The 25,255-nt window shown below is 40.7% G+C and overlaps 2 protein-coding genes across 3 annotated transcripts in view; one reads left to right on the top strand and one right to left on the bottom strand.

Moving 5' to 3' along the window:
• Positions 1–25,255, bottom strand: part of LRP1 (LDL receptor protein 1) — a 56,785-nt gene that overhangs the window by 13,573 nt on the left and 17,957 nt on the right. Inside the window, exons 2-8 of one of the 2 annotated variants that reach the window (XM_086831677.1) lie at positions 5,545–5,658; positions 2,509–2,634; positions 2,327–2,449; positions 1,910–2,161; positions 1,491–1,835; positions 1,007–1,383; positions 21–766 (exon numbers count right to left, since the gene is read on the bottom strand). In XM_086831677.1, the coding sequence (XP_086687803.1) occupies positions 21–766; positions 1,007–1,383; positions 1,491–1,835; positions 1,910–2,161; positions 2,327–2,449; positions 2,509–2,634; positions 5,545–5,658 (2,083 nt within the window). The remainder of the gene's footprint in view (positions 1–20; positions 767–1,006; positions 1,384–1,490; positions 1,836–1,909; positions 2,162–2,326; positions 2,450–2,508; positions 2,635–5,544; positions 5,659–25,255) is intronic. The other variant, XM_086831678.1, reaches the window with a different exon arrangement.
• LOC110185183 (uncharacterized) lies at positions 6,974–8,074 on the top strand. The gene has a single exon (XM_020953940.2). It carries the CDS (start codon positions 7,327–7,329, stop codon positions 7,999–8,001), a length of 675 nt encoding a protein of 224 aa, XP_020809599.2. The 5' UTR covers positions 6,974–7,326; the 3' UTR covers positions 8,002–8,074.

The raw sequence follows: 25,255 nt of genomic DNA, 5'->3' as shown, positions 1-25,255 counted from the left end.
GAGAACCCTTCTTGACTTACATGACATCGCATTCCATGTTAAAGGTAAGCACCTTGCTCATATTTCTTAAAGGAGCCACCTGCAGCTTCCGATGGCTGGACCAGTAAAGGTGCTCGTTAATCCAGTCAAAGGCCAAAGCATGCACCTTGTCCAAACCGCTGACCAACAGTCTGGACACGCTGCCATTCAGGGATTGACTCCGAATGCTGCATGTATGCTCCTCATCGCCAATGGGACTGACATCCGCATCGGGAACCACATAAAACACCGACTTGCCACGCACACTCACATCGATGCTGGATGTTAGAGAGACATTGTGCACTGGCACCATCACATCGGGCTGCTCACCGATCTGTTGCAATCGATGCACCTGTTCAGTGTCCAACGGCACTCCCGTAATCCTTGCTAGCTGCTTGTCCGTGTAGACAAGGAATTTGTCCAGAGCGGAGAGAAGGCAGGTGGTCTGATTGTGCAGCTTATAGCCGGCGGTGCAAAGGCATTTGGCGCTGGCAAAGCCGCGGGTCCACTGCGGCACACAAATCTGGTTGCAGCCAGCGTTGTTATCCCGGCACGGATGCGCCACCTCCGGCTGTTTTTGGCGGTGGAAAATGCGGAAATTGGCACCGCGACTCACATCCGGTACGAGGACGCGAGCCTTGAGCGTAAATTTGTCGAGGGTCACGATAGCATTGTCCATCCAGGAAGCCAAATAGATGGTATTCTCAAAGACTTCCAGGGCATGGATGGTTTTCAAAGGCACGGGAGACTGCAAAAGGAAAGAGCAAAGATGGGCAATTGTTAGCGGTTGAAAAGAAGCAGAAAAGTATGCTATAATTGGGCAACTTAAGTGGGTTTACTTTGGGATGACAAAAAGAAAGCTTTAAAAGGTCAAGAAATTGTGAATGTTAAGCCTGAAACTTAAAGGAAAAATATACCACAAAGGTAACCAATCTTCTGTTTACATTCGTTAAGCATCTTATTCAACAACTCTACGAATTCTACTTACATCTGGTGACTTTTTGAGTGTCCAACGATTCTGTCCCTCGTAATTCACCCGCTCAATGACATCCTTGTAGATGTCTATCCAGTAAACCAACTCATTGGCCAGATCCAAAGCAATACTACTCGGATGATATATCTGTTCGGTGACCAGAACTGTGCGATTGCTCCCATCAAGCAGCGACCGCGATAAACTTGGCGTATAGTCCGTGGTAAACAGATAGCCCTTGGTGGGATCCAGAACCAGCGAGGAAATATGCTCCACCTGCTGCAATATCAGGCGGCAGTGGGTCATCGCATTGGTGCACAGATAAACCAGGCCGTCGTCCTCGTTCAGCAAATACCAATTACCCGCCAGCCAGTCCAGCCGCATCTCCGTAAAAACTGCGAAGGAAGAACAAACAATGAAAACAGGACTTGGGTCGAGATAAGAGTCTCTCGCCTCCCTTTTTGGGAGACCAGACCAAACCCCACCCCCCGTGGAGACTCACATTGTTGCGCCGAGATGAACGAGGATATGGGCAGCGTCCAGTTGACCCGGTCATCATCGATGCGCTGGCACTGCATGTGCAGCTCGTGCCAGCTGTTGTGCAGGGAGCAGAGGGTACGGTTCCGGTGCCACACCTCGAAGGCGTGGACAAAGCGCGCCGACTGCGTGGACAGCGGCTGACTCCCAGCAGCGGTGCCGTCCTCCTTGTCCTGGTCATTATCCGTTTTCCTATCTATATCCTTCCCCCACGGTGCCGGACTGGGGCCGATGACTTCGCCATTCGTTCCAATACGCCGGATGTTGCCCTGCGATAGCAGAGTCAGCGTTGCGGGCTCCGTGGGTGGCACTATAAATTGAGTGGGATTAGCTGGGTCCTTGACTGGAATGTGTTTTTTTTTCGGTTATGCTCCTGGCACTTACCATTGATGGCCCGGCAGCGCCTTCCCTTGGACTTGGCATAGCCGGAAACGCAGGAGCATTCATAGGAGCCTGGCGTATTGCGGCACACCTGGTCACAGGTGCCGGGTTCGGTGCATTCATCGTAGTCCACGCAGCGGGTGGAGTTGACCGATTCGGATACCTGACCCTTGGGGCAATAGCAGCGTGGCCCCTGCGGGGTCAGTTTGCAATTGTAGCTGCAGTTCAGGGCGGCACAGGCCGCGTTCTGTTTATCTGTGGGGAATTACATTAAATTTTGGTAATTAATTGGAGCAAAACAATCCTTCTTTTTAAGGAAAATAACTCTTTTTTAATTGCATTTATATATGTTAGATACCTTAATCTTATTAATGTATCTTTTCTTATGTAAATATCCTATAGATATCCGATCCAACTTACCACATTGCAGCTCATCATTATCACAGTCCCAGTGGCCATCACAGAAGCGGGACAACTCCAGACAGTCGCCATTGCGACACTCGCTCTCAAAGGCCCGACACTTGGGCGCAGCTCCATTGGGACCTAGTCGGGGGTATACATATATGGAATCAGTGGGTCAATGGGTGGTTCGGCTCACTCACAGTTGGTCTCATCGGACGTGTCGCCCTTGCCGCAGTCGTATTCACCATCGCAGAGCCAGTTATCCGGAATGCACTGGCGGCTATGCCCGCACCGAAATTGTCCCTCGTTGCACTTGGGCGCCTTGGCTGGAAGGAGAAGGAAGGAAGGAACAAGCTCAGTACACACACACACACACACACACCACACACTCCCGTGCAATAACAATAACCGAAATGAAGATTTATGGACGGGTTTGTTAGTGGTTCGCATTTCGGCCACCGAAAGTTGGTGCTTTTGCTGCTGTTGTTCGTACAAATCGTTGAATTATTTCGCGAGATATCGTAAATAAAACGCAAACAAGAGCAGTCCTGGCAAACTTTCGCCAGATATAAAAGTTTCAACTCGCACTTTAAGTGGAAAATCCTAAAAATAACTGTGAAAGCCCAGCACTTTTAGGGCGAAGGGAAAGAAAAGTGTCATCAATAGTGTTATCAGGGATTCAGGGATTAAGGACAGAAGTATATAGGGATTACAAAACACTTTTAAAGAAGACTTTACCATATAATAAAGCTGTAAATATATGCAATAATATTATTAACAAGGTATCTATAACTAATCAAGAAATAAAGAAAGAAAAGTTATATATTTCTTAAGTCATTGTTCAAGTAATCTCCCATTTTCTCAACTTCTCAGACTCATATTTCTAATAGAAAACAAATTAGTTCCATGGCAGATGGCTGCATAGACTTTTCCAGGATATTCCTTCTCCTTTAGCGTCAACTCTAGTCTGCCATTACCCAATTAGCTCCACTCTTAATAAAGGACCCTGCTTCGTATTCCCATTTTGAGGGGGTGACAATGGCCAACCCTCAAAACACCAAGGGGTAGTGGAAAAAAGTGTGACAAATACGCTACGCTAGATGGCCAGTTAATTTTTGGGTTGACTTTGCTTCCAGTTAGTTGAACTCCCCGTGGCACTTGAAAATGTTTAACAATTGCCAGGGACAGCAGCGGCAGCATCATTTCTGACCATTTTCTAGAGGGCGAGAGTTGATTAAATAAATGCCAGGACCCCACTTTTGGTCCACCAACTTCTCCTCCTTCACTCTCCATGGTAGCCTTGATAAAATTCCTGAAACTCGCGGATTCGTTTTTCCTGTGTGTGTGTGTTACTCTCCGTTGAGGAAAATAAAAAATTTAAACTTTGCTCTCGACTCGGTGACTGCATGCCCTTGGGCTTATTACGTATTATGTCCGTGTGCTTGGCCCACCCCCCTTTCCCATCCCATCCTCCCAACTCCAAGGCACACGGCACATGCAAATTGCCCCGCGAATACGGAAGTAAGGAGAGGAATCGTCGGAGACATGGACACGTCCATTGGCTGTCTCTGGAGTTTAACCTCTTGGCAAGGAAAATATTTTTGGCCGTTCCCATGTGTCGCCAATGTGGCTTTTATGGTTATAGTCGCGCATGTCGGTCGGTCGGGATGTCAGGAGCTCTTTGTGTTGGTTTTCCTCCACCAAGGACCACCCACTCTCATACCGGCATCCAGTTTGTTGTCATGGTATTGTCATTGCTGGTGTGTCACTGATTTGGACCTTCTCCCGATTGCTACGGAGCAGAATACAACGCATTATTTGAATTCTTCTTCAGCTCTAGCGGAATATATATTCCATTTTATTTGTGTCAAGCAATTTGCATCTCACAAGCAGCACAAATGTGCGACAACGAGTCTAGGACAAACAGGGAAATATTATAATATTGTGTCGGTAATGTCTGGAGCAGTATGGAAACATACCATTTGAAGTTAACTTGAAGGAGGGAGAGACCTCATAAAAGTTGATACACTCAAAAGAGTGTGAATAAATAAATTGAAACGCAATCAGAGATGATTGAAATTGAAAGGTTTTGATATAGTTTGTTACTATTTCACTCTCTAACTAATTCCATAAAAAGTGCACTCAAAAATCTAGTTAAAGCTCACACACTCACACTTTTTAAACCCACTAGACTGCATTTAAGTCAAGCAGCAAATTTAAAAGTTTCGTATAAATTTGAATAAAAAATATATATATGTATATTTCAAGAGGATCGGATACGTTGTTCGCTTGGTTGAGGAAACTTTTTTGTCGCTAGTGTAACGAGGCCAGTTTAAATGCAATATATCAAGAGACTTTTATACATATATATATATTTATACATATATAAGCGACAACACTTTATAAAGTGCATATGTACATATATGTGTATATATATGCATTCAGTTCAGTTTAATTGAAATTGCGCGGAAGGCAACTGATGGAGCAAAAGAGGAGCAGGAGCTGCCGGGGAGGAGTTTGGCAAATGTGGATGACAACGATGTGCCAGGCACATTTATTATAATCTGTTGCATTAATATTTGCCGACAATTTGTCGTCTGAGTTGTCAGCCTCTCTCTCTTTCCATCCTGCTGCAGTGCCATAAAAATTAAATTAAAAATGCCAGAAGAACTCTCTGGGCCAGCGGCAGAAGCAATTGTTGCAGCTTCACAGCTCACAGTTCGTTGCTTTTATTGGGGCAAAACAAGAGAAGAGAATAAGAAATGTCTACACATTTATTTAGCTTTGTCCACTTATCATCCCTCAAGGAAATTAAGGACAATCGCCAGAATCCACTGTCCACTCGACACTCGACAACCAGAGTTGGCTTTTAAAGTCCAGTCCCTGGGCTTGGACGTGGGCTTTCAATTTACGGATTTGCCGGTTGGCCCCAAAAATGGTTTTGGCAACTAATTGCATTTCCTACGGCCCCGTTTTGGTTTTCCTTCCTCACCCACCCCCTCGCCATTCCAGGCCATGTATTTGCGGTAAATTTTTAGTCCTGGCCACACAGTCCACCTGTCATTAGAAGGGACACCCGGGGAATGTCCCCAACCGAACAGTCAAACCAATAATAAAGCAATCACCGACTGCTAATGTCCCCAGCGGGTAGCCGGGAATCGTTAGGGGATTCGAAATGGGTATGAGTATAGGGTATGAGGTATGGAAAAAGTGGGGAAACCCATTTGAATACTCACCGCACTCGCTGCTCTCATCGGACCTGTCCGGACAATCGGCCTTCGAGTCGCATCGCCATCGCATCGGTATGCAGAATCCATCGTTGCATGTGAAGTACGAGGCTGGACAGGGACCTGCAATCGTATAGATGACGGAATAATGGTCACTCGTTGCGATTTGACATGAAGAAATGCCGAAACGAGAATATCGAGGCGGCCATTCAATCATTTGGGTCTCTGTCAGAGTTGGATTTGTAATGAATCGACCGTCAGTCAGAGCGAGAGGTGAGTGTGTGTGTATGTACGTCTGTGGCATTGAAGCAATTATGGTAATCTCTCTGAATTGTATTGTGGCTAAAGGGTCCTTCCTAGGCTTTGAGAATTATATATACATGATGATATTTATGTACATATTTACTCGATTGTACTTTAGACATAAGCCATATAATCGATCTGAAGACTAAGGGAGAACAAATTTGAAGAGAGCAACTAAACAAAAATGCTCTCGTTGTTGCTTGTACAGTGCAGGCAATGCATAGAAAAGAGATAGAGAAAGATCTTGTAGGTAAGAAGCGGAGCGAAACTTTCTAATTTTCAGAATTAGAAAGCAATGGTACAGGGAAATAGAAAGCTTTTCTTTCGGTCGCCTTCTTAAAAGGGTCTCTGGAGAACTGATTAAATATAAATATATTATATAAAAGATAACAAGAAAGTTCTTAAAATTTAAAAAAATTTTACCGATGCAACCCTTAATAGAATTTAAAAAAATTGATTTTATTTTTATTCTGATCATTCTGATCAAGAATATATATTTATATATTTTATTTATAGGGTCGCAAATGGTTCATTCCCTAGATTTCATGCCTTTGACTAAAATTGAAATACCTAGGATATAAATATAATACATAATCTTCTATTTTTAAAATTGATTAAAATTTTTACGATATCCCAAATTACCTTAAAATCTCTCAATATTAATGTTATAAATATATCCCCAATAAAGTCCCCAATGGGAACTCCCCATATATTAAAGCTCACTTCTATTTCAAATAGCCCGGTAATAAAAGCATTGCATAATTTAAATAATTCACATTTTCCCCTGAACAAATTTTTAATATGGCACAGACATATTTCAAATCGTCAATCAACGCACGCTCACATAAATTATATCAGAATAATTCCAATTTCAATCACTTGATCCACAGCTGTGGCCCATACACACACAGAGGTTTGCCAAATTATTTTTCCATTAAATATGCAGAGTGGAGACGTGTTAACGCCGGTTGGACCACAAATCCAGGAATCCACGAACACCCAGCCATTTCCACTCCCTTTTTCATCTAGCTTTCTGGAAAATGTCAGATAATTCCAATGTTTATGCAGTTGTTGTAGTAGCTCCCTGGTACGTGCCTACAATTAAACATTAACAACAACGGAGCGAGCAATATTGCCGGGAGCAGCAACTGTTCTGGGCCAAGTTACAAGTACGTGACTTGGAGAGGGAGCACTACTACTGCATCATTAGCCAACAGGGTCGAAGCTGTTCCTAACTTGGGGCACAAACAATAAAAAACTAATTTAAATTTGCTTAGAGCATAAATAAGAAGGTGTCAGAAATTGTGTTTCTGATAACACCAAAACAACCGCTTTTTTCGGGGCTCTTGGGAGGCCCACTTTTCCAAGTTAAACAATGGTATCTTTGGCTATTGACACAGCCGTGGTAGAAGCTCTAGTTTTTCTTTTGGCTGGACCATAAAAGCCATGGCCTGCGGGTAGTGCTGCAACAGAACGCATCCATCAGCCATGTCTTCCAAGTGGCTTCTACTCGTGGCCCTGGTGGCCTTGCTCAGTATTGGCACAGGCACCTTGGCCAAGCCCAGGCATCAGCAGAGTGTCCAGGCCAGAGCCTCGCTTAGGGATCGGGATCTCCAGCGCCTGAATTCCAGATACTATGCCATTGCCCAGGATGAAGAGGATGGCGATGATATCCTGGAGCATGAGGAGGATCTGGGAGACGATGCCGAGGACCAGGATGAGGAGGAGGACGAGCAAGAGGTTGACAACAAAGTGGAACAGGTATTGGCAGCCAAAAAGGTAAACACTGCCAAGACAGAGACCAAGGTGGCTGAGCAAGAGGAGCAGGATGAAAACCAGGATCTGGAGGAACTGGAACCTAAGCAGGAGGAGGAGGAAGAACTCGAGCAGGAGCTTGTTGAACCCCGGGCACAGACACGCAGACGCAGACGCGGCTCACGACGCAACAGGGCCGGCCGTAGGGGTCGTGGCCGCAAGAACCGTAGGCGTGGCAACCGTCGCTGCGGCGGCAAGGGCAGGCGGGGACGTGGTGGCAAACGCCGACGCACTGCATCCAAGCGAAGTGGCAACAAGCGGACAAAGGGTTCCAAGCGACAGGGCCAAAAGACCAAGACCAACAAGACAGCTCAAAAGCAATCTGCGCCATCCACAAAGGTAGCTTAGAGATCTTATAAGTCGCTCTAAACTCAAATTAAGCGGCATTGAAACTCTTAAAATATAAATTAATATAACAAAATAGGTTAATTTGTTTTTATTTATTTTAAAATATTTCAATTAATTTATATTCCGTAAAGTTGAACAGCATGGAGGAACCAAAGTACTTGATATTTACAGGATAATGCCTATTAACTGTGGTTTGCATTATTTCCGCTGGACAATCTGATTTAAGGACACAGATTTGACGATCGCCATCGATTATATAGCCCTCCTTACAGACACAAGGACCTCCACATTTATTAATACAAGTTCTGCTCACAAATTCACAAGTTTCGGGACAGGCAGTAGGACACTTGGCCAGGGTGCCATTTACAGAACAATCTATATTCGAGATATCAAGTTCCGAATAAACTAAGGCTAGAATGCTATAAAATATAAGACAATTATATTTTAGAGTCATTATAGTTGGAGTATGATGAAGCTACTGAAGTGGCTTTAAGTCTGGGATAGGTTAACGAAGGTGTGTGAAATTCCAATTATAAAAACCTTGGCATTAACAATTTAATTAGTCAAGCTACAGTACTGAATATTTCTATAACTTTTTCTGCTCTGATACAAAGTCCAGCGAAAGCTTAATTAATGACTCTGCTGAAAGTCCGATTTAATTTATATTCCAACATATTTCCCAAGAGTTGTGTTATATCAGGGCTTTTTCCCGCAATGATCTGCTAATATCTCGGTACGTATCCAACTGACTAAACTTTATTGTAGCATACTTTTCGGGCCACATTTCGCCAGAGAAAGTTTTTATCGCGAAACACACACACACACACACATAGGTGTGTATGCGTGACCCTGTTGGGATGCCAGGCTGCAACCACAAGTCATAAATTTCGCCAGCTATTCTGCTTTTGTTATAGTGTTTTTTTGTATTTATTTATACCTGTGCACCGTGTATGACCCCATAAATTATAGAACGCTGCAAATTTCGCTTGGCGGCTTTGCACTGCTCGAAATTAGTTTTACGCCTCTTTCTGATTTAACCCATATTGTGGTTCACTGCACTTGCTCTACATAAAAATCAAAAAATAGATATATATATATGGTATATAAAATAGGGATGCAGCTTCTTTCTCATCCTTCTCAGTACCAGAACCTGCACTCAATTTCAGTTTATTTTCCCTTCAGCTTATCTGTGCAATGTGCTGCCTTTGGCCATTGAGTTCGTTTACCCAACAGCGTCGTCATGCCAATCGCTTGTTCAAGGATGTTCCACAGAAAAGGGTCCTTTCGTTTCCAGTTGGAATTTAACACCTACACAAAAGGGTTTCCAGTTCTGTAATGGCTTAACCACAAAGATGTGCAAATAAATGAGAGATAAGCCTCCTTCTCCAGAACCTAATAAATCCAATTTAGTTGTATTATTTTCCCAAAGTTAATAAGTAAAAATGTGTGTTTAATTCTGTGCCGTCCTTAATTGCGAAATTCCTTTTGAGAATGACCACCAGTTCGTCCTGTGTTTACTCTGTCTACCTGTAGCCAATTTCGAGCTGGTCTTATCTGTCTGGAACTCTGCTCCTGCTGTTGGCAGTTGGTCAGCACAATGGCTGGGGTTGTGTACACCACGTTCACTATAGTCTGCGGCCCAGCTCCTGCAAGTCCTGCCAGCTTGCCTCCTGCCTCCTGACTGTCTGCCACTGACATTTGCCAAATCAAATAGAAATTTTAATTGACTCTTGGCTGGCTGACCGTGCCTTCTCTTGGGGGTCGTCTTTAATGCCATTACTTAAGCTTTAAAGCCTTTGTCCTAGCTATTTGCTCCTCCAACGACCTCACTCTCTCCCTCTGTTTCCCTCGCTTGTTTTTCAATCAGCGCGGAAAAACGGGTTAAGCGCCTTTTCGGCTCGAAGGGAAATTTGCATCTGTCGCTGTTGCGAATTATGTGGGCGCACACCAAAAAAGGAAAGTTTCAGATTCAGGATTCGGATTCAGTTCAGCAACCATCCTCCCCTTCTCCCTTCAGGCGGCTCTTCTCTGTTTGTCAACAACTTTGGGCGCCTTCTATACCCATTATTTGGGGTATGCTGAAGATGTTTGTTTTTGAGAGAAGGAAAATCTACGCTTCGGGCTCTAGCAAAGCTACATTTAAGAGTCTTTAAGTGTAGAGCCTTAGGGTATGCAATAATATTGTGAATATAGAGTAAAAGAGCATTAAGAAATGTGTATTTAAAACAAAGAAAACCATTCATAAATACAAGAAATAAATATACAAAAATTCTGTCTTACGTTATCATCTCTCAATTTTTTAATAAAAGTAAACTCATCTACAATATCTCCAAGTTGGAATACTCAACTGCCCGCTTTTCCCAGCTTTTTGTTCTTGTTTTTGTTTGGTTTTTGGGTCAAAAGATGTGTATATGTGTGTGTGTGTGTGTGAGTGTGTTTGCACGTTGTTTGGTTGTGTGCAACATAGTTTTTCACTTAATTAGCGCGCTGAATGACGCGTTGACAGTTGGCAGGAGTACGTGCCACGCCTGCGGGGCATGCAACACACAGTTTTCCGTGATTGTTCTTGTTGTGCCAGAAAGAGATGGCGCGGGCGGAGTTGTTCCTGCTGCCGTCGACGAGTGACAGAGATTTTTGCGTCCTGTGGAACTTGAAACAGCAGATGCACAGCCCGAGAGGCAGCGTTCATAATTAAGGACAATTGTTGTTTATCACGGCAATAAAAGGTCGACAGATTGATATTATTCCGGTTGTCTCGACAGGTTGTTCTTGTTTGAAAAGAAGCTTAACGGAATCTTAAGTCTGGGGAGACTTTAAAACAAATAGAGGAACTTCCTGGGTAAGAAAATCGTTTTCTTAAAAATGTTTAATACTTAAACTCATACCTAAATTTCTTAAAATGAATCCTCTTTTTCTCAGACTTGAGCATACTTGAGATGCTTAAAATGTTGCAAGACAACTCAGAGATCTGTAGGAATTAATTGCCACTGAAATTTCCACAGCAAAACTTAACGATTGGACGTAAAGCTGCCATCATTTTCCAGGCAGAATCCTGAAAACCCTTCATCCACAATTCGAGTCCATGAATATCGTAAACATTTTCACTGCCAGCCGTTGAATTTCCGTTGTCAGCTCGTGCAATTTGCAGTTCACACATCACTTTTACTTCCCAGGCTCAGTCAGGATGCCTTTCCTTCCTCCTCCCCCCACCCTCTGGTATCAACGCTTTTCCTGGGCTTTTCATCGGCTTGCGCCTTTAATGATATAAACTTTGAGAAAAATTTACACATCGCACGATACTTTTTCTTTTTGCAATTGCTACGTTTTTTAATGAGCAGTAAAAGGCGAGGGGTTTCCTTTAAAAATCGATGAGATAAAAAAGCGTTTTACGAAAAGCAAACTGAATACAGAAAGGGAAAGAATAAAAGCAGGGCATCTTTGCATATCCTGATCTATAAGATATATAGATACTAGATTTCACTCTTTATGAAAAGGCAAAAAAAATTAGCTTTGAAAAATTAATATTATAGTAGCCATTTCCTGCTGACCTGGTCTTCTATGAAAAAAAGGTGACAAAGTGAGGACTGACTGAAACGGGCATAACAGATTTCCGCTTGTCCAATGGTCGAGCAACCAAACCAACAACAGGAAGTCAAGCTGCATCCGGTGGGCTTTCACCGCTGCGGTAATGCCCGGTCAGCATCTGGCTGTACATACAAATATGGCGGCTTCCGTTGGCATTTCAACTTCCTTGCTCTGCGGTCTCAATTTTCATTTATATCGACATCCCAGCAATGTCTGATGCTGCTGCTACCATCTCTGTCCACTCAGCTCAATGTATAATTTAATGCACTGATGTGCGCATAATGAGCATGATTGACATAAATGTACTTTAAATGCACACGGGAATTGGTTCTGGGTTTGAGTTTGCAGAAGGATGAGGATGTGGATCTGAGTTTGCCTGAATAGAGCAAACAAAGGCTTGCCAGTCAGACAGGACAGGACTCTAGTGATGCTAATTTGGATTTTTATTGGCAGGGTATTATATTATATATATTTTGAACTAAGATAATATTTATTAAACTTTAGCAGATTTCTAGAAATGATTGGGTTTCAATTACTTTTCATTATATATTAAGAAGCTCCATCAGTGTTTTTCTCTCTTTGCCTTGCTCGTTCCTTTACGCTTTGCCTCGCTCGTTCCTTTACGCTTTGCCTACCATGTACAAGCACAGTGACAACAAAGGCTTATAAGTTACGTTTAGTAACGAAAGAGACTCGTATTCTTTTGCTGTACTCCTAGACAGATGTTTGTATTTTCTTTCTCTTTGGTTTTAAGTTTAAGATAGTAGAAACCAAAAGTGTAATATATAATATAATGTAAAAATTTATCTCAATTCTGTGCGAGTATTATCTTCTTTTATTTAAAAATTGATTTATAAAAACCCCAAAAAAGTATGTCCTCCTTTTCACTATTGAAAAAAGAAGAATCCCGGCATCACTGAATGTTTGAGTAGGTGGCGAAAATTGGGGTTTTGCCTCCGGAGCAGGGAACCATGTCCGTCCGGCTTTGGTTTGTTTGTCGTGAGCAGTGGACTTTGCCGGCGCTTTCGGTTTGCTCGCTCGGTTTGTTGTCTGTGGCCGTATGTTTTGGGCACTTAAATCGAGTTTATTACGTGCTTCTGCACGGCCAAATGGCCAAAATGGCCAAATGGCCAACTGGCCAAATGAAGGCGGTGCTGGCAAGTGCAATCCTAAAAGCCAAATCACTTAGAACCGAAAAGTAAAATAAAACTTTAACCCCTAACTTTACTACTGTGCTGGCTCTCTGTTTGGCTTGCAACCGCACCAACTTGTAAATGAGTATTTCGTTTATTAAATTTAATTGTTTTTTTGGGTAATGCACAAAGACAACAGCAACAAAAAAATAAGAAACAATAAAACACAAGACCGCAGAAAAGTTTTCCTATCGCAAAAGTTTGAAAAGCAGTTATGACTTGAAACAAATGGGGAATTATTGGATCTGAAACGTATTTTGGGGAGCTTTTAGGGAATACGAATGAAGCCCTATATTGTTTACTATGATTGTTTTAATTTCTGTAATAATTTCCAAAACATTTTAAATTTGCTCACAAAAATAATAAGCTAGATTATTTGAATTTCTATAGGGTCGGTTCACCATCAACATCTAATCTCCTGGCCACTCTTTAGCATAAAATTGAGATATCCTTTTGCATCCGTAAGGACCATAAAAAGTTGCAGCATCATCAACGCTTGTCGAGGGACGAAAATGAAAAAACAGTCCGAAGGGCGATGGGCGAGATCCTTGGAGAAGGGTGCAGCAAAACTTTCTCTTTGCCTTTTCCGAGGAAAAACTTTGCAGGAAATATTTAAAAGAGTTCCTTTCTCTCTCACGCACATTGCAAATTTTATTTGAATTATATTGCTATGTTTTTTGGGTTGCCAAAATGGCCAAAACTTGCATTAATGAGCCGGGGCAATACTGAGGACTTTAACACCTTTATGACAAAGTAAGGCTTTGGTGTATGCAATAAATAGGATAATAGGTCGGGAATAATTGTAATGAAATTAAATTAATCAAAATAATCTGAAATGTAAAACCTAACAAATCAAGAAACTTGAATTAACTTTAGGCTTTAGAAGGCTTTTTATAAATTTTTGTAAGGTAAATGAAGGCTATGCAAACAAACTTATTTCTTTGTTTTCATGTTCCCTACATCTCTGATTAATTTTACATAATACTATACAAGTTTTTTAGATTTTTTTTTTCAAAACAAATTCAATAATGCATTTCCAAGAATATAATACTGAACTCACTGATTAAAATACAGAGTATGCAAAACAAAAAAACAAAATGTACTCAAACAATGAAAACTTTCCATGGCAGCATTATTCTGCAGTCTGCCAACTTTTCCTTACAAACCATACCATGTTGCACTCAAGTTTCGGTTTAGAGTTTGAGTCAATAACTTAAAGCACTTGATGCCAGCCTTTCGCAGGCCCATAATCATCATCATCGTCATCATCATCATCCTCGTGGGCCTCTCATCTCTTTCAATCCCTCTCTTACTCCTCTCGAAGCTGAAAATTTCCTTCATAAATGTTTATAAACACAATTTTCTAGTTGTGGCAAAAGTTATTCTATTGAGAGTCTCCTCTTTTCGCCATCCCGGCTATCTGCAGCACTATGATTTATATATAAGCGATCATCAATCTTCTTTAACTGACATCGCAGTGGCAATGGTTGTTGGTTCTGTTACTGCCAGTTGAGTGGAGCCAAACAACGAGGCTTTAAATTATTCTCTTTTTGTCGCCCATTGATACCCCGACTCCCAAGACTGCAAATTCATTTTGCTTGTTTCTGGGCAGGAAGGAAGGATGTCAGGATGCCAAGAAGGAATGTGGCAGGATGCGGGATGGTGTTGTGGCTTGTCGTGTCTGTCATTGTCATGTACTTGTCGTACACGAGGACACTGAATGCACACTGGCGGCATCAGCACAAGCTTCAAAAACTCGTAGTTCAACCACAGCAAACGACAATCAATCGATGATTTCTATTCATTTTAAAACACTCCAGAGGACGAGGAGGGTATAACAGAGTATGCTTTATAAATTAGAGAGGCTGTTGGAATATTAAAAGCACTCATTCACTCTCAGGCAACCACGAACGATCGGTTCACATTCAATTTCAGCTTAGGCTTGTTTTATTCATGACTTTATATAAGCTTTTAAAAATTGCAAGAAGACTCTAGGATACAGGACCTGGCTGCAGGGTAATTTTTAACTATTTAAATACATTTATTTAAATGATTTTTATACCATTTCTGCAGTCTAAAATGTATAGTTTTTATCACATCAAAATAAACTTCATAATACCAAAAGCTCTTCATTTATTTATTTCATGTTCAGTGTTTATATTGTAGTTTTACATATTGCTATAAACATTGTTAAAGGAAGTGTTATTTTTGCCTTACATGCTATTTATTCATTGGATTTTCATCTTGTTTTGTTTTCCCATTTATGCATTTGGTTTTGAATGACAATTTCGTCTGATTTGTGGTGATTTCATTATGTTGTTGACAACATTTTCCCTACCTACCTACCTCCCTCCCTGGAGCAAGCCGAGTGCCACACGGCGTATACGCAATGTTTAACAATATATTACACATACGCCATGTAGAACAAGCAATTTATTTACTCAACTACTCAATGCAAATCGTGTTTGCTACTTTGCCTGAAGTGATTGCCAGGCAACAGTGTTTTTTTCGGAACGCAAAGATATCCAGGATATTCCCTCAACCGAACAATTCGTTATTCACTTTATCTGCTATCACTCCTTGGCATCCTTAACATCCTTGGGATCCTTTGAGTTGCCGCAACACTTCAAGGCACTTGTGGAGCTGCCAATGATGACTTTTAAAACGTGTCTCCACCTCTGCTCTTTGAGGTTTCATTTTTATTGGCAACAAAAAGCGCTCGAAATGATTAGCCTTCGTGCCACAGGAGTGCAGAGAGCAGGGCAGGAAAGTTGAAGCTACGCATATTTTAAGTGGCAAAGTTTTTTGGGAGGGGTTGGTGGAGGGGAGAGGCTTGAGAGAAAATTGTTGCCTCAACTACTATTTGCCATTTCCCAGTCACACTGCCGGCAATAAAAAATACAAGGCAACACTTTTGTGGGTGCAGGCGAAAATGGTGGGTTTGAGGGGGGGTGGCTTCCAAGTCGAGTAAATAAAAAATTATTGCAAAAGTTTTTCATGCAATAAACGCTAAAAGTAAGACCTTCTTCTTCAGCAGGCAGCGGGGCATGAAAATCGCAGTAAAAATAGTTAGTTGCAAAAGAACAGGAGATCTCACAAGAACATCATCTTTCAGGAGGGCATGCCCCTGTCTGTCTATCCGCCGATTTCCCTCCCCAATTGTGTAATCAACGCAGGTGCCACCGAACACCGAAGATCTGACGTCTCTCCAGGAGCTGTTAACCGGCCTCCTGGCATTCCCAATCCCTGAGTCCTTCTCCCCCTTCTTGTCATTAAGGAGCGGACAACACTTTCGTTGGCATGGCACACACGCACACACGCTTCCATAGTTGTGGCAGAGACGTGACAATGCCACAATGTTGCACTGTACAGTGGGAAGTGTAGGTAAACTTATAAAGAAGTTGCTTGCTTAATTTTAATCAAATGTATTTTATATTAAGCAAGAAAGGAAACTAATTTCGGGCAGACAAAGTTAATATAAACCTGCAGTTTGCACTGATTTATGGGATTCATTTAGGAAGTTTATCATAACCAAGCTTAAAATATTCGCATTGTTTAAATCGGTATTTATCAATATTTTTATACGAAATTTTTTCAACTAATCAAAGTTTTAAAAAATCATAACTAAGCAAAAAAAAGCATTAATTTTAATTCGGAAAGCTTTTACATGCTAGTTTTCATTAGGTTAATAAGTCTGCGTATTGAATGTAACCTTATAAAATAAGAAAAAAAATTTTCGAAATTTTTTCTCTTCCGAAGATGACCAGATCGACTCTGCTGTTGATGCTGATCAAGAATATACATGATTTATAGGAGCGGAAATGACTCTTTTACAGCGTTTCAAGCTTTTGACTTAAATTATAATAAGGGTATAATAAGATAGTAAACGTTTAGCAACATTATCTAAATAGAGTAACAATATTTAAGGGATATTTTTTAGAAGTTACCCTAAAATTACTCAATATCTTTTACAGCATAATATTTATATTTATGGACAAATATTAATTACTCATGCGTTATTATTTCACTTCCTGCTAAGCTCTGGCAAATATTGATGACATGCCAATATATTCGGCAAATAAATCAATCATTTCAATTAATTTGTGTACAAATTCAATTGCTTTTTATGCGTGCAATCAAGTAAACCATAAACAGGCATTTATTTTTGGCAAACACTTATCAATCTATTTAATTGAGGACTTTTACTGCGGATGCGACTCACACCCACTGTCCATTGTCGGGGGCAGTTATTAGGGAAGATGTTGCAGCTATCAAATGGCCGTAAAAGCGAATGTTAAGCCGGGACAGCCGTAAACTGCTCACAATACGGCCTTCTGTATTCCTTGGATGCTGATGTCGAGGAAATGGACTCCGTTTCAGTTCAAATAAAGTCGAGCAGGAGGAGGAGAGAAAATCAAGCGGAGCGGCCTCAATTAGCCCTCGGTTTGATTAGAGAGAGTTGGTTAGGAGTTGGCTAAAGGGAAATTTTCCATTGCACTCTTGGCATGCCACATTCTCATCCCCATTTGGGCCTATCTTTTCATTAGCTAAGTGCCAGGGTGCGGGCTGAAGCCATTGAGCCACCGAACAATATAATTTTTTATTTGCCTCTCTTTATTTTTTGTAATTATTCAATACACGAGAATCCCCTTAAATCTCCCCCATACTGAGTTGATCTGTTTCTTCGGTTCTCTGTCTCTCAAGTGGCATAAATCACACAAAACACTCGGCCACTGACACAATGGGATAATTGGATGAGAATTGAGACATTCAATTTGGATTGCTTCTAAGTGCCAAGGGGTTGGGTGATCTTCACTTGAAAAAGAAATGTTGTAGATCCAAAATTATGAAGTCTAAGATCTTATAAGAGATACTTTCTTCAAAAAATAGAGTCCTGAGTAAATTTGTTAAACATTAACACCCTTTTAAATAGTTTATCCATACGAAATCGATTTAATAAGTAGTTTATATTCTTATTTAAGAATAGCAAGTATATAACAAGTTTTCTCCTTCTTCTCCTTTTAAAAACTCTACAATTTCTTTCAGTGCATGACAGTTGATCTCCTTGGGAATTGCTTTATAATGGAACCCTCTAGAAAGGGGCATTATCAATGACTAAAATAAACATTTCTCATTCGTTTCATGATCTACATAATCTCTTGAGAGCTCTTCGTTCTTAACAGACATAAAGAAAATTATTTTTATTTTCATTTATCATCACAAGTAGTTTTCCTTTTTCTTTACTATTTTCTCAGCAAACAAATTGTCAGCTTACCGACGAGGCGACGAGGCATTATAAAAATATTACTGGTAAAGCATAGCCAGGGGAAATTTCAAAATAATAGACAAACGTGACCAAAGGATAACGAGGACGAACATGATTTTCACTTAAACGAAAACTCTTTTATTTCTTTTTTTGGCAAGAATTCGAAATCCTTTAAAAAGGACTACGAGACAGACTGAGAGAATTCGAGAAGCTGGGGAATGGGGAAAAGTGAGGTGTTGACTCGGGGACATCTGTCAGAAGCAAGCAGAAACGATTTTGTGGTTAGCTTGGTAAGCCACAGCGTTGTTGACCCTCCAAAAGCCCTCCTCGTCGACTGCACTTGACTCCCTTCACCACCAGCTGCCCGTCTCGCTGCTCATTAAAAACAACAAAAGACGGTTGACTCCACCTGTACCAGGTAACTGGACAGAGAGAAAAAATAATGATTACAATGAAAGGATCAGAAAATGTGAATATGCCAAGGATATAGTGTGACCTTTCTAAGAACTGGTTGTGATAGGTTTCCTTCTGCAACCTGGTCACATACTACAGATGCAGTGGGACCCTGCAAGTCACAGAGTTGTTTTAAGGTTTTTTTGAAATCCTGTTTTATTTGTATATTGTAATTCTGACTCAAAGTTGGGTTACTTATAATGCAAACATTTTCTTTCTGTGCAGCATATTTGCTCAGTGACATCAAAAGCAGAAGAGAGAGAGAGAGAGAGAGAGATAGACAGACCCAAAGAGCTGCAACATCAGCAGCCACGTAACAGAGACAGGAGCAGTCCACGTAATTGAATCACCCTAGAGAACATATTAAAACCGTCCATGAAGAGCTCACTGCATTCCCCTAGCAACCCATCACTGCCACTTCCCACACATTCACGAGGACCATTGGACTGCGGTTTGTCCTTCAGACAAAAATGACCAATGCCAGGGACCAGGATTTAATGTCCACCTCTAGCTTCTGGTCGCTCTGTATTATTTGTTGTGCTCTGTTCCCTGACTGAATGTCAGTTGGCTTTCTGCTCCTGCTCTTGCTGCTATTCATGGGTTTTATTAGTCCATTTGATATGCTTCAACTGGGGAAATTGGCTTATGTTTTGCTATTGGAATTGAAGCAATTATGATTACTAACTGGAAACCTGAATACTCGCTTATGTCCAACTACAATCTGTTAATCAACAAGGGATTAACAGTGGCTATAAATTAATATATCAAAAGGAACTATGTAATCAATGCTTTATTTAAAAGCAGAGACACATTTTTAAAAAGGGTTTAGGTTACAGAAATGTGATTGAATCAGTTGTTAGATATTTTATTTACCTCAAAGTAAGGTTTTCCTAATCTAATTTCATATCTTTAAAGTCATAAAATACTTTAAAATATGTTTAATAAATGAATTTGCAAATAAACTCAATAATTTAGTGAATTACTGGTTATTAGCCAAATATTATCTGCATTTTATTGGTAGGCCAAAGTGTACAAAGGCGTCGGTATTGATAAGATTCATCCCCGCTCCGTCTCCGCTTGTTTTTGATTTTATTTATATATATATACAATTTTTTTCTTGTGATTCAACAAGATGTTGTTGGCGTGCTGCTTGTTGTGTGTGTATTATGTGTGTTGCTGCTGCTGCTGTGCATTGCTCACGTTGCCGCTGCAGTTGGACCGAACGAACAGGTTCAGAACGGCGAGCAGAACAAAGAACACGAGGAGAATAAAAGGAAAATCACGACTGATAAATGAAATAAATATATATGTATATATATAGCCTCTCAGATACACACGTACATATACGCATGTATATATTTAGATATATCTGCCAGTTCCTCGAACATCGCCGCACTTGGCTCGCTTATCATTTCGTCTGTGTCGCAAATGTCTGATGTCTGTTGCCTGCCAACTGCTTTTTGGCCCTGCCCTGGACATGTGTTGGCCAAAAGAGCAACCTCGATAGGGCCAAAAGGAGCAAAAGCAAAATCAAAGAAGAGTAAAGAGAAGAAAAAAAGGCAGCCAGCAAATGCAACGCACTGCAGCCAGTCAGGCAGCTCCTTGGGGCAACTCCTCGGCAACGTTCTGTGTCATTCTAGATGCAGAAATTTGATGCCAGCTGCAACTTGTTAGGCTCCAGCCTTAGTCCCCCTCTTTCAGTCATGATTTCACCAGGTATTCCGTCGGGAAGTGGGGTATATATGTGGGGGATCAATAACTAGAGCTATATAATAAATATCTGTCAGTTAAGAAACCTCTTTTAATAGAGTTTTGAAAGCTGCTTAGCAAATTCTTTCATTTTTAACAAATATTACAACCCATAAAATGTATATATTAAATTAAATTCATGTGATACCAGGTACTTCAAAGTCGATAAACTCAACTCAAGTATTTGTTCTTACTTTTTCCTGATTTTATTTGCGCCTTTGACTGGCTTTAAACTTACTGGTTTTGGGTTTCAGGAGCTGCAGGAGCTGCTGAGGTTGCAGGAGTTGCATTCACTGCAGTTTTTGTAATTGCAAACGACTTTCCCACATTAAGCCTGAGAAACAATGCAAAAATAAAGTCCAATAAAGGCTGAGGGGAATCTGTGATTTGCCAAATCATGATTTGGTTTCGTCTCAATGCTTTTTGTTTGCTTTGGTTTTGTTCATTAAGGTAAAGGGTAATGCTGAGTTGAACTTTTTTCATCGGCTGGACCGGTGTTGTGGTGTGAACTTTGGAACCAAAAGGGGGGAAAGCCCAAGCCGACCAAAGACCTTTAATTTGTTTACACAAAAGTGCAGCTGACCTATTGTGGCAATCTGTTCAATTTAATTTTGGAAAGAGAGAATTACATTTACAGAAGATTCAATATTATATCCTAACCCCTTTCTAGTTGGAGGATTAAAAGAACTTACTTTTGATATAAGAAAAAAAGGTTTAATTCAACAGCTTTAACACCTCAGACCTACACCTGAACGACCCAGCTTCTTCGATTATTTATGAGGTCCCAGAATTTCCCTCTCGTTGGTCAAACACAAATTTCAACTTAGTTTAACTCACAGGCAGAGATAAGGTAAAATTGGATTGAAAATCAATCTGAAATCGAAATCGATAAGCCAAGCAAGCTGGTAAACACATTAGAATGTGATTCTCGAGCTGTAAATGTGCAATAATTTATTCAAATTCCCCAATGTGTGCTCTCTTGTAGACATTGTCATTAATATTTACTCGATTTGATTTTCTCAAACGAATCTTTTGGGTCAGGCCATTAAGCACCGCGTGGGCTGCCTGATTGGTGTGTGTTTGTGTGTCCAACGATCTCTGGGAGACTTGGAAAGTCGTTAACCGGCAGCAGCCCCAAGACCGAGTCAGAGTCCGAGTCTGAGTCCAAGTCCAAGTCAGCCAATCAAGCGAGCAAACTAGTTTGGACAGACAGATTTCTTGGATAGGGGCTTGGACTTGTAGAGGAAGGCAGAGCGAGAACGAGGAAACTGTAACACTGTAACGAAAAGGCTGAGGCTGAGTGACAAGTTCTCAGAGGCCGGGACATAAATATTAGATTGCATATTAAATATTATCTTGACGTGCCCCCCGGTTGACAGTTGAAACATTTAATTGGACCCCACTGCCATATATGAAAACAAAGAATATGCATTTAAGAGAATTTCCCTTTTTTAGTGCCCCTTTTGTTCGCTCGAATGAGCTGAAATTAACCTTGACAGATTAGATGAACCCAACGATTGCAAAAATACAAATATTTATATACTTACTTCAACTAAAGTTGAGTTTGAAGGAAGGTTTCCCAATCGGTTTCACTGGATTTTCCGTTTCTATTTTTATGATTTCGTTTCTGGGCCAGCAACCTTTTGGCCCACGGGGTCTGAACTTTAGATTATTGGAAGATTTTTTTTTTGTGAGCTAAAAGCACGTTCCGCGATGCTTGGCAACTCTTTTTGCATTTGTTTTTTCCAGCCTTATAAAGCTAATCAAATTTCCACGAGCTGCGTTGGGGCTGGCCCTGTTTTTTTGTTGCTTTTGTCGTTGAAGCGAAACCCAATTATTATTTTCTTGTTTTTGTTTTTTGGCAAGTCGTAAATCTATCAAAATTTCATACATATGTATAAATACGGGATAAGCGGAAATTTGGTCTCTGGGGGTAAATGAATAAATGATATCCTCCCACCCTTATGTGAGCGATAAATATTTATGTGGCAATTCGGGAGCACATTCCTCCGACAGCTCAACACAACTTTAGTGTCCCAGCTCGATGGGAACTCTCTCGGCTCCGTTCCACACTTCACTTGAGTCCATCCCCCCCGTCCTGAGCATTGAGACATATGTGACACATGTCAATACCATCTAAACCCCAACCGCAAAGACTGTACACGGAGAACAATAATCAAAGGCATATCGATATTTATCGATTTTTTTAAAGAATATTTTTTTCGACAAATTAAAGTTTTGAAAACTCATAACTAAGCCAAAAAACTATTCACTTCAGTTCGGAAACCTGTTCTTTCTACGGTCTTATTAGTTCAATAAATCTGGATTATTGAATATTTATCGATGTCCTTTTAAACCGATGTGTTATTTATAAAAACTGGGGCCAGAATAATAAAAACTCTATTTAAATAAATAAACATCGCAATTTAAGTAAATTAAGTACCGAAAAACCTTCAAAAATACTTTTTATAATTTACAAAAGTAAGCAAAACTTTGTAGAATAATTTATCGCAGTGATTTTCCTTTCCATATTGAAAAACCCCTGTCTGCCGTATGTAGAGTCTTCTTATCACGCTTGTGTGAAACTTATGCCCAACGATTTCAATTTCCATAGAAGGCGGCCACCCTTCCTCTTCTAGCCATTGATTGGCAGCTGGCATAACTTTAAACAACCAGAGATTGCTGTTGCTTTTACCTTTGAAAAATATGGCCAGGAAGAACACCACAAGACCTTTCAACATAAGCTACAAAGCTCCCTAAGCTGCTCAACTCCAAAGTCTTAAAGCACTTGGGGAACAAACAGAAAACCAAAAAAAATTGTATATAGAAGGGGAGAAAAATTAAAAGAGAAAAACTGTTGCGATGGGCTAAACTAAATTGTATGGACACTTGAGGCTATAGAAAGAGGCTTATAGTAGCCCTTAGTTGGCCCAGTTTTGATGGACTTGCCGCCCCTCGAGAATCTATTCAAATGCAGATGCATTCAGCTCAAGTTCCGTGAACATCCTTCTGGCCACAAATTAAAGTGTTACACCGAAAACAAGTTGCTGCTAATAGTTGCCCAACTTTAAGAACTTAATTCTGTGAGGGGGCGGATTTTTTTTTTAAATGTATTTTCCAATGATTAGGCAGCATTTGACAGGCGTGCAAGCTCGAGGGGGAACCACCAGTGGGTCCGTCCACAGAGCTATTAAACTGTCAAAGTTGGCCATCATCACTCAGCCAACAATTACAGCAAACCCTCCCACATCTTCCTGCCGCCGTTCCGTTCTCCATTTCTCCATTTCACTTTTGTCTGTTTACTTTAAGCTTCAAATTACGCTTAAATTGTTTTTACGCCTCTTTTGCTTCAGCCATTGAGCAAAGATCTATAAAAAGCTTTTGACGCAATCTATACCCAAGGAATTGCAAAGAAAGTTGACTGAAAAAAAAGTTAAATAAGCTTGATCGAATGGCGATTACTCTATATATAAATGTCATGGCAACGAGTTAAAAATGGTTTCTAGGGAACTGCAAACAAGAAATTATTTTGTTGCGGCAGCTTTTCTTTAAAGAAGGGGTTAATAAGGAAAGATTTTAACATGTTTTTAAATCTAATTTTTAAGATTTTCAAATGTTCTACAAGTAACCCTTTAAATACTAAGCATGTAACCCTTAAAATCTCTTATTCAACTGCTCCTTAGTTAACCATTACTTTTAAGAACCCCCCTTAAAAAGGGCAAAGCATACACTAACACATCATTCTCTTTAGGGCTTCTTCACACCCTCTCTGGAAGCTACAGCAGCTTTTGGCCATCTTCGGCAGACTTGAGGCATTGTCTGCTGGCCATCAATAATTTATGCATTCAACCATCAATCACTTTGAGCTGCTTTTGCGTTAACCGAGAATTGAGAGAAGAGCTGTTGTGAGACCCGCAGGATGGGCACCAAAGTCCAAGAGCTAAGTAAAATCAGTCAAGTGTGGATACCAAGGCGCAAATGGGTTTCGGTTAGGATTGGTTTGATTTCCTACCCAACTCCTCAGACAAATGGGAGTGGGGTGAGGCACATATTTTATGTATTTTGCATCACTTTACTTCTTATTTTGTGTACAATTCTGGTAATTTTTTTTTTGTACTTGGCAGTTGCCTTTGGTTTCTGCTGGCGGCGCACAAAAATTTCCCAGCCTATTGTTATATGAAGGAGAACGGGGAAAACAAAAAGTTTTCTCTGCTGGCCCTCTCTCGTTCTCTCTGTAAATTTGCAAAATTGCTTCCTTATTTCATTTTTGGCAAATAAACTGAAAGAATAACAGGCCATTCCCGTCCTACAGAGCATATGTATGTCTTCGCCCAGTCCCCTCTCGCTTTTCCAATTTTCCAAAGACATTTCAAACAGCTGACGGTGCTGGAGCATTTGATTTATGCAAAGTTGTTGCCTAAATTGATTTGCAATTGCCAATTTCCTCAAAGAAAACTCATAATCAGGCTAGGCATGTCGGGGAAAACAAGGAAAGCCCTCTCCAAGGAAAACCCCGAAGCAGCACGACGATTGCGTAAATGTTTCACATCGAGGCGTCAATGTGGCTCAAGATGTTAACAGATCGCCGACTTCTGCCTGCCTGACGTCTTCTGCCTTCTGACATCCGCATTTCCACCCACTCCAATTTGAATTTTCAATATGTGAGCTGGCAACGAGACGCTGACAATGAGATGCGAAGCACAGTTCACGCCCCAGAGCGAGGAAAACAATAAAAGCCATGTAAGAGGGCTTTCTGGGGAACACACTGGGCCCTGAAATACCGTGTAATAAGTTTGAAGTGCTTAAAAAATAACTTAAATATACTCCTTAATTAGAGAAACGAGTTAAGAGGAAGTTAAAATTGTTAGGGGATTCTTGACTGAATTTTAAGTTAGAAATCCTAAGAACCTTAACACACTTTGTCTTTTTCTACAACACTTAGTTTAGTTAGTCAAGAAACCTCAGAACTACTAATATTCCTAAGGATCAACCTCAAAAGGACCTTATT

Source organism: Drosophila serrata, unplaced genomic scaffold, assembly GCF_035046125.1.
Source record: "Drosophila serrata isolate PLE 108 unplaced genomic scaffold, ASM3504612v1 contig_240, whole genome shotgun sequence".
Taxonomy (NCBI): Eukaryota; Metazoa; Arthropoda; class Insecta; order Diptera; family Drosophilidae; genus Drosophila; species Drosophila serrata.
The sequence above is the reverse complement of the archived record's forward strand: the minus strand, read 5'-3'. Positions and strand labels throughout refer to the sequence as shown.